This window comes from Eucalyptus grandis, chromosome 6 (assembly GCF_016545825.1).
Source record: "Eucalyptus grandis isolate ANBG69807.140 chromosome 6, ASM1654582v1, whole genome shotgun sequence".
Taxonomy (NCBI): Eukaryota; Viridiplantae; Streptophyta; class Magnoliopsida; order Myrtales; family Myrtaceae; genus Eucalyptus; species Eucalyptus grandis.
In genome coordinates, this window is record NC_052617.1 from 1,635,705 (window position 1) to 1,646,200 (window position 10,496).

Genomic DNA, 10,496 nt, shown 5'->3' on the forward strand with positions numbered 1-10,496 from the left:
GAGGAGACTTCATATCTTCTGTGAAACAAAACCAATATGGAGTCACCAGCTGGTTTTGATATACAAGAGCCAGCCGCTCAATCTATGGAGTCTCAGTGCCTTAACACCTCTCTGGTTTTTGCAAGAGCACGTCTCCAGCAGTTTGAAGATTCAGCGAAGCAGAATCTAGCAGGAAGACCTCATCCGCTTGAGAAGAAAATTTTCGCGAGGACCCATAGCAATGGCTCTTCTACTTATAATATTCAATATAGTCGAAGAGGGAAGAGTATTGCCTATTGTTGACGTAACAAGTAATCCAAGTTAGAGCGCAGTTACTCTCGTTTCCCCTCTCTTGGACAATTCGTCGAACATTTTCTGAGTAGAATCAGTAACCTCAATAATGCATGCGCGGAAAATTGGAGTGGCCGCCTGAACATCATTCAGCAGGCCCTCGGAATCCATCACCCATATACATTGTTTGGTGTCGCCTTCGACTCCTTCGATGGAGCTAAATCTGGCACTTTCTTCGGAATCGCTGGATTATACTCCGTTCAGTGTCGTAAATTCCAAACACAGAGAAGTGAGCTGAAGCAGCCGCCAAGACAGTCAGAGGCCTGTTCTTCATGGAGAGATGGTGCTTCTGGCTCTCGGCTCCAAGAGGAGATCGCCCAGATTTCACACAGGTTTTATGGGCTTATGAGAAATTAGACTCGTAAGATATAGGATTTGACAATTTATTAACTTGAAAGCCCCTTTCCGTGGTGTGCTATATTGAATTAGTCTATGTAACAATACTATGGTTGTATGTCGTTCATTCATCTTAGTTTAGTAATAAATTGAGCCTCGTTTCATACGTTTTTCATACGTTGTGAGAGATCCGTCAAGACTGATACCACATATTTCTTGAACTCTGAGTACTGTGACGAATCGATTCTGATATCTGTAATGATTGGAAAAGCATCATTTGACATATTATTGAAGGACACGTCCCAAACCTCCAGCTTCGAATCTGTCACCAACGTAACTGAGAGACACGGGCATAATAAGATTTCATGCTTCACGTACACCTTCGACGTGCTCGAAGGACGAATTTGAGTCCTTGGATGAAAAAAAAAGGCCGTACAGAGGATGGGATTCGTTTTAATGCATGGCCGGATAGATATTACTCTTGCAATTTCTTCGGGCGCAATATGCCCTCAACATCTGATCAAGTGAAATCTCATGAGTCAATCACACACGTCTCGCACGGGCTCTTCAGTTCATTTGTTTCTCAAGTCACATTTTTTGTTCAGCTCTCAAGTCACGTTGTTTCTTGCCCTTTGAATTTATATGGGGACCATGAGGTACTTCAGATTATATGAATGCGACCCTCCGTATATCGATATACTTAATCCTTAACAAGAATTACTAATACTGCAATAATAGCTCGATTTGATAAGTTGATGTCTTTTATATTCTTTCAATACTAAAACCCATACATATGCATGTTTAACTACACTCACTCTCAGCCAGAGTAGGTTTATATGCTTAGTTATATCAAACAGTCCGGATATTTGATGGATTAATGTCATTTGTTTGAATTAATCACAGTTATTTGACTCATGCTTCTTCACTTGAAAACCTTTTCAAATCGTATGTTTCAACAATACAAAAGCAGGTCGATAAAAAAAAAAAAAAACAATACGAAAGCAGGGAAAGAGATAACACGTAAATCGTGCAATTTTGGTTGGGACAATATACATGTTAATGTACACTACTAAATAATCTTCAAGGGATTCCCTTCCTTTAAAAAGAAAATAAAATCTTTTCGATAATAGAATCCACCTTTCTTAATTTTCATTTATTGTAAATTTAAATTTTTTTAAGCCCAATCTCTATCATTTTCAATATTCTTTTTTTTTTCTATTTTAATACCTAAGATAGGTTGAAATATTTGAATTTAAAAAAAAAATTGGGTCTTGAGGATGTTCAATTGATTTTCAACATAAAACAAAACGAAATTACTATTTCCTGCACACTTTTTTCTTCGTTTAAAACTTCTCCAAATAGCACGTTACAATTAAATAAGAAGAAATCAACTTGCTCGAGCTATTTTGGCTGATCTCACCAAAGCACGACCCTTAGTAATAACTCAATATAGAAAATATTTTAAAAATCTATTTAGGGAAATTACAAAAAAAAAAAAATTAAATGACTTCCAAATGACATTTTTTTGAAGTTTTATGGAAAGTTTTTTTGACATTTTACAATATTATAATAGAGCATCATCAATTATTAACCGTTAGATGATATTAGTTAATAAAAAAAATTAGTGGATAAATCTTTGTCAATGCATGACAACAATGTACAAAATCTCCTTGTAATTAATTCTATATTGTGTTCGTGTATTATAGGTAGAGAGAGAGAGAGAGAGAGAGAGAGATTCACTGTTAAGATCATTCCAACTGAAATCCAACACTCGATGGTCCTCAAGAGGAAGGGATGAGGAGGCATGAATAGCCCTAATGAATTCCAAGTTCGAATCTCGTCTCGTGTGTGGTCTAGAAATAATGGAGTCGCCTGCGAAGTGGTATCATCGCACCTGAATGCCCTCCCAACCGCAGCACTCACCCTACCTGTTCCGCCATGATAGAACAAAAGACCCACTCGGATAGTTGAAGGCAGCTCTGATCTCGAGCACTAGCGGTGCACTGCACTCCTCTCTCTCTCTCCTCTCCAAGCATCCCATGATTCCTCTTCCTGCCAATGTCAACACACCCATAGCTTTTCACAGTGAAGAGGCTCTGCCCGTTCAATTTTACCATTATGGCCTACTTGCTCCCTTCGGCGAACAGGATTGAACCATTTTCTACAATTTATGATTCGAAGATTTGATAGATTTTGGCTATTCATCTATGTAGGTTGGATAAAGGGCTAGTTATTTGGTTTTGTAAAAATAAGGAGAACTCCATGGAAGTTTGGGACAAGCCGAGGGAGTGGTCAATGGAAAGTGACTCGCAAAGTTTGATGAATGGGAAGAGGCTTTGGACCTGGTTTGTTCTCCGCTCTCTACTTTTATAGGCCCGTTCCACCGACATGGCGCATACAAAAATCTCTGCTTTATCGGAGGTCTTTTCTTTTTCTTTCGTCCTAGGCCACACCCTTTCCCAACCACAAGTAAACCAAAGCCTTAAAGACATTGCTAGAGGGTTCTAGATTTTATTTAGAAAAATTGAGTGGAATTTGACACTCTTCCTTGATGACAAAGATATGAGATTTTGTTAGAGCGCAGGTATAGATTGATTGATGGCATAATTTTATTTAAGTATTTTGTGATGTTCATTAAGGTGCCATTTCAAATCTAAATTGTCATATGTTCATTAAGTTGCCATTTCAAATCTAAATTGTCATAGTCAATTAGCAAATTTGTTTTTAATTTAAAAATTTTAGTGTACTTGTTTTGTTGTGTAGTTTTGTCTAGATAATACAAATTAAGAATCTTGATATATTTTTTTTTCCGACAATTTAAGAGAAAAACATTTCGATTTTCAAAATATTTTCATCACATAACATGAATACTGTTGAAAATTTCAAATTTTTACTACTTGATTTCTCAACAACTGGCCAATAAATCTTGCAAAAAATAAAATAATTTTTGACAAAATAAAAAATCTTATTTCACAAAAAGACTCAAGATTTGCAAACTATTTTTTGAAATTATTATTTATATCGCTTTTAAAAATGAATGAATTGAAAATATTATCATCACTTACGAAAATAGTTAGGCATAAATTGTTTTTAATAATAAAAATACTTTCTATTGATTAATTTTGTTAAGCGATGTAACCAATTTTTCCAAAAATATAATTTCGAGTTTTCTATGAAATAAAGACGTAAGGGACATAAAGGAGACACCGATATCGGGCCAAACAATGCCTCAACGATTTCTTCATCTTCTTCTCCAATAGGCCTATCCACATGACCAAGGCCTACTCCGAGTTCTCCATAAGGAGGAAAAAGCCACATCGAGATGGAGCAGAGGAAGAAGACCAACAGATCCAGCAGAAATCGATGAAGGAGGGACCATCGAAAGAGCAGGAGAAGGAGGAGATGGAGAAGGGAAAAGGAGCGATGGCAATGGGGGAAGACGATGGGCCTTCGATTCTCACCGACGCTTCTACTTCTCATGCCACTCGCACTGCTTGAACATCCAGCTGCTGCGGATGGACGACGTCGGCATCACGGTACGCGCTGGCGTAGTTCCGGGAGCTGCCGGAGTACGTGAAGGACAGCGAGTTCATCCTCGGCCACTTCCCGCGTCAGCTGGCCGCTCGCCGAGGCCGCCTTCAGCTTGTTCTGTCGGCACAACGACACGCTCAACGTCCGGATGTAAGGATGGATGACGTGTTTTTAGTTCGACTCGTTTCTTTTCATGCGAGGCCATCTTTGTTCATATTTTCTTCTTGAGTTCAGTTTTATCTTCTTCTTCTTTTTTTTTTTTTTTGGTGATTTGCGGTGATCTCTTTTGCGTCCTGCCTGTGATGGTGAGCAGGCATTTGATTGGGTTCTGGTGTTTCGGGGATTGACGGTAGCCAATTTTGTGGACGTGCCTCAGGTGGCGGATCTTCTCGGCCTATTCTCAAGGTGCGTTCTGTCATTCAATCCTTTACTTGCGTCTGCGTGCACATTTTGGTGAGTCTCGATATCGAATGGAACAAATAATTTCTGTCGGAGTGGGAATCACAGCTGTACATATATAGTGCGGAATTTGTCAGTAGCAGCTCGATCTGTGTTGATTGTCATAGCTCGATTCACTGTCTCAAGTGGAATCTGAGATGAGGCTTGTAGGTGCAAGTTATAGCTCACAAGAGAGCTTGCTGCATTGCTCATTTGGTGAGGATATTCAAATTACCCTGTTTTGATCAAATCCTCCACAACCAACTTAAAATTGTTGAATGTCACAGCCACAATCGCTTAGATTTTTCCTTCTTGTTTATGAGCAGAACAACGCTTTTAGTCTGTACAAGTCAATGTAGTATTGTGATATTTGTGGCTTGTTACCATACTGAGCAACCGGCCATTTTCATGAGGCGGCCTTTCTCGCAACTGGCCACCAAAATTGCCATTAACTTCATTTTCTTCTGGTGCTGTATTGAAATTGCAGGTGCCATAGATGAATAACTCAAGTTTGTGAAATTAAGTGCAGGCACATAAAATTAAACTCCAAAGTTTGTTTCACAGGAATATGCAAGGGTCGTGCTCCCCAATTTCATTGCTGCTAAATTTCAGGAGTAGTAGCCTGACAGTCAAGACAGTCTTTGTTCAAACGGCAAGTGCAAAATTAAGATGAATAGCGAGGGTCATCCGTGATTAGTTTCCATGATGGATCAAAGTATTAGTAGAAATTTCCATTCTTTTCAAACATAAAGCAAAGATCCAATCCATTGAAAAATCTCTCTGTTCCTCATAATACAATATAGATTCAGTCCACCGTCAATGGATAATCATATTCCATGCAAGTAGCCACTGTGTCAAGAAAAAGTTCACACATGGTGGACCTTATGATAAACTATTGCAGAATGTTCTGAAAGTCGATTGTTCCTAAGATTTTCTGAACCAAATCGTAGTGGTAAATAGCTTTTATAGTGAAGAGGAGTTCACTGGATCTCAAATTGAATTTGAAAGTATCAGCTTAAGCAAACTAGGTGGTTATTCAGTTAGTGTTCTGCCCATTCACTTTCACTATTTTGGCCTGCTCTCTCCCTCCAGCAGACAGGATTGAACCATTTTCTATAAATTGTGATCTGAAGATTAGACTCCGACTAGTATTTCCATAGATTATGCAATGGCTCGATATGCAAATCCACTTGTGCAGGTCAAGCTCTACTAGTGCTGGAACTAATATATCTTATTCAAAGGAATTGCTTTTGGTGAGTGGGATGCCAACGGTGTTTCATTCTGAATTATGAAAAGAATACTCTCTTTTGAAGTATCAGATGCATCTAACACAAATAGATTTCAGGGCACAAATTCTTTGGTGAACTTGAGTCAGATAACAGAAGAAGAAATGAAGGTTGGTTCACTCCAAGCGGCGGTGACACGTTGGCCGTTCTTCGTCTTCTTAGGCGGATCCATGTTCTGCCTCCTCTCGAGCAGCATTTGCCACCTTTTCTCATGCCACTCACGCTGCTTGAACATCCAGCTGCTGCGGATGGACTATGTGGGTATCACGGTCATGATCATCACCTCATTTTTCCCCCCAATCTACTACATTTTCCAGTGTGAGCCCCATTGGCAACTGATCTACCTTGGTGGAATAACGGCGATGGGGATGTTCACTGTCATGACACTGCTAACCCCTTCTCTTTCTTCTGGCAAATTCCGGGCATTTCGGGCAATGCTCTTCTCGTCCATGGGGTTTTTCGCTATCGTACCTGCAATCCATGGCTGCATTGTGAATTGGAGCAATCCCCACCGCTCAATCACGCTTGCTTATGAGTCGGCCATGGCGCTATCTTACATTACAGGAACTTTGTTTTATGTTAGCAGGATTCCTGAGAGGCTAAAACCGGGTTGGTTCGACCTTGCTGGTCACAGCCATCAGATATTTCACGTCTTTGTGATCATGGGTGCCTTGGCTCATTATGGCGCTACTCTGTTGCTCTTACAGTGGCGAGATAGAGTTGGGTGCAATGGAACTGTGTAACGACACTAGAATTTGTCAAAATTCGATTCATTTTGATTGAAGAGAGTGTGAGCTATTATTTGCTGGGGGTTCGTGATATAACGTTGTTAGTGTGTGTACACCCCAAATCAAGAAGCCTCAAGGAGAGTTGGCGCTCCATGACAGAGGAGATGCCTCCATTTATAAAGAAGTGGAATGCTCATTGTATTTGTTATATACTTCTCATTATCCATGGATTATTTGATTTTACAATGTGATCGTATGCGGGTAATAATCTTTTCTGGTTTCATGTTATTTTGAGTTGTTTGCAAGATTGGTGCTCCATAATTTTATTTCTTCTACTGTTACTTTTCCTTTTCGCTGAAGAGTACTGCCGCCGCCGCCGCCACCACCATGATAATAGTTTTTTTAACCGCTGTATCGTCCTCAGTACAAAAGAAAACAAAGCTAGAGCAGGAGGATGGTGAATTATCTTGTACTTTGTGTGGTGGCTGTTAAGAAGATAAATTATGAACCAATACAACATATATAAGTACTAAGAGTCTGCCTAATAGGGTTCGGGAAAAAGCAACGGATGTAAGTAGATAGAATCTGCAGGCTTGGAACTTTTTTTTTTTTTTTTTTGGTAAAGGTAAGTAATATATTGATTTTGCAAGAAAGAATACAAGAGGGAGGCCCGGCACTAACAAAAACAGACACTCAAAAAGACAAAAGTCTAGAACGAGTGTAAGAGTGCCATGGTTCCCAGAAAAAGAAGCAACAACAACAAAAGGAAACAAAAGATAACAAAAACTAGAAAACCTTCGTCAATAAAAAATAGAAGGATGGATGTTCCAGCTTCATTGCGGCTTGGAACTTGCTCCAGCCCATTTGCAATTTTTTCATCTATCAAATCTCTGCGACAAAGAAAAAAAAAGTGTCTTCAAGAAGCATGAGCTGTGAAGAATTTCGAAGTCCAAGAAGGAGCCGCTGTTAGTAAGAAAAGAAACTCAGACGATCTAATTTGCACTTTTAGTGAAGCTTCATTCCAGCAGTCATGCTGCTAAATCTCAAAAAAGAATCAGCTACCTTTTGGAAAGGATAGTTAACAGCCGATCTGGTTTTGCAAAATCAGCCATACAACATTTCATCGAAGTTAAAGTCCAAAAACGTTGAAACACATTATCAAATTGTTTTACAAGCCATCATAACCAAGCTCAAAGGGTCATGAAACGGAGGCAGTAAGTTCCACTAGTGTATTGTAGAAATTCCCAAAGAAAATCAGAGAAGCACTTATCAGTATGAGATAACAAGTCACATCCATACTTTTTCTTTTTTAAGGTTATTGTATCTGTCACCACAATAATCTTTCCCTTCAATTCACAACCAAAAGAAAATCCAATGGTACTCATGTCCAAATTTACAGGAAAAGATGGAAAATATGACAATCCGATGGTTCAACGTGCATAGTGGAGAATCAAGATGTGTAAAATTTGCAAGCACGAGCTATGCTCCAGAAACAATGGGATATGCTTTCAAACAAAACAAATGCTAAGTTGAGATAGTAAGAGTTTAAGTAGACAAAAACGGCAATGGAGAAAAACGATGACCCCAACGAATGCCACCATGTATGATCATGCGAAACTCAAGAAGGCATCTTTCAAGGACTCATCCTCACCACCTTTGTCAACAGTTGACGGTGTTCTTGGATCATGATTTAAGCTATTGCAACTTATTAATGATGATCCACGGGGGAGAGTTATTGCCTTTGTAACTTGCTTTGTCAAAAATTCCAAGTTGATTCTCTATCTCGTGTGTTACCTATCGAAAGTGTGTATAGCTATGTTAACTGTGGAGGAACCGGACAAGGTAACTTGTTATTGGAAAGGTCCAAGCTCTCTATATTGCTTTAATCCGAGAATGTTTTTAGAATCAATCCTGTAAAATGAATACACGATAGAATTAAGAGAGATAATTCGCCCAAATAATCGATATTTAGAATCGTAGAGCTGCTGTCAATTGAATTTTGATTAACAATTCAATTTTTTTCTTTAAAAAAATACTGATATAAAAAGAATAAAAGTAGATAATAAGAAAAAATAATAAGACAGCCCAAAATCGGATAGCTATAATCGCGTGCACTAGAGAATCAGAGAGAATGAAGGAGAATCGATTCTTGCTCATAAATGTCACGCCATTTCTTCTAGAACGCCGACGTGGAATGATTTGCACCAGACATTTGGCGTTACTGTATATACACATTTTCAAAAGAATCTATGGAAAGGGGGCTCACACAGAAGGCAAAGTAAAGAGAGAGCAAGAGAAAAACGCCTTTGCTCTTGTTGATGTCCACGGTTGGAGCAGAAGTTTCTGCACGAATGGAGTTGAGTGTCCGAGATTGTAACGTGTTCGCTTTGATCTTTGCTTTGCTCTTCGTTTTTCTTCTCCTCGCCTCTGTTCCCGTTGTTTTCATGTACTGCACCGGCATAAAAATCCCTTTCTCATGGGAATTTTCTATGAGGAAAATGAGCGAGAGTCACTGATGTGCAAATTATCGTGTCTCTAGTAATGTACTTAATGCATGGTTTGCAATATTGAGATTCTGTCCTCAGTGAGGGCCGAAAGTGGCAGTTGATCGGTGAACGTCAGAAGTGGTCTCAGATGGAGTCTCGTTTGAATCCTTAACGTGATAATTTAGATGAATCCGGGGGTGACGAACATTAAGTGAGAAAGTGCGAATGTTCAGGCAAAGAAATAGAAATAAAAAAGATAATGAAAACGGGAATAAAAAGAAGAAGAAGGGCATTAAAAGATGGGCTTAAACGCTGTCGTGTTCAAAATGGGTTTAATGAGGATCTGAACCCGTTTCAAATATATTTGGTTTCGACTGGACTCTAGGGAATATTGGGCTTAATTCTATGGTTTGAGCCGAAAAAAAATTTAATTGAAGCATCTCAATACAATAAGCCCAGTAATCTGTGTCCGTGGTCTGGACCCGTGGGATTGCGAACTGCTGCCCATACTGGGATCGGGTCCAAGGGCCCAACCCGAGTTCCTGTTTACAGAAAATAAATAAAAAATAAAAATAAAAAATTCCCAAAAAAAATCAAAATTGGAAAATTGATTAGCGGAATAGGCCTTGATTAGGTTACTATATTTCATTATTAGAATTAGTTTGGTTTCATTTAGACATTACATGGATGGTTTAGGATAATTCACGATTTTCTCTAGTATAGGTAAGGGAAAATTAGTTTTTTTTAGGAAATTGAATTTGATTTGAAACAAGCTCATGGAGTTTCTACCCTGTGGCTTAATAACAAAGCTGTTTTATATTATTTGTTTGCTTTAGCTGAATAGTTAGGTTACCTTTTTTTTAAGGGTTATAATAAATATGAATGAAAAACATTGCATAATTACCTATGGCACGAATGATAATCATTCTATTCTTGAGAACAATTTTTGGCTAAAAATAAAATTTTCTATTTTTATTCCCTAGACGAGTTTCTGAGCAAAAGTACGCATTTGATAATGACACAAATTTTTTGCTCCCCTAACAAAAATTCATTTGATAGACCTTAAATATCTTTCTTGCGAGTGGTGGTGGTGGATGGCTAATGGCGAGCAATGGCAAGGAGGCAGTGGGCGGGTAGGCGATGAAAAGAATTTTTATTTATCATTTTCTATTCCAAAAATAGAAAAATAGAAAACTTTTTACTTATTATTTCTATTCCAAACATATTTTTAGGCTAAATTCTTTTCCTGGAAATAGAAAATTGAAATTGTTTTACTAAACGGATTTTTATTCCAAATCTATATCCAAGAACAAAAGAAGAAGAAGAAGGAAATACAGAGAAATATAATGGTTATCATTCAC

The 10,496-nt window shown here is 38.4% G+C and overlaps 1 protein-coding gene across 1 annotated transcript; it reads left to right on the forward strand.

Annotated features, from left to right (window-relative positions):
* Window positions 1-5,476: 5,476 nt before the first annotated feature.
* On the forward strand, window positions 5,477-6,857 carry LOC104447775 (heptahelical transmembrane protein 1). Its single transcript, XM_010061487.3, has 2 exons — window positions 5,477-5,888; window positions 5,981-6,857. The coding sequence occupies exons 1-2, from the start codon at window positions 5,799-5,801 to the stop codon at window positions 6,662-6,664; spliced, it is 774 nt and encodes a 257-aa protein (XP_010059789.1). The 5' UTR covers window positions 5,477-5,798; the 3' UTR covers window positions 6,665-6,857.
* The last annotated feature ends 3,639 nt before the right edge of the window (window positions 6,858-10,496 follow it).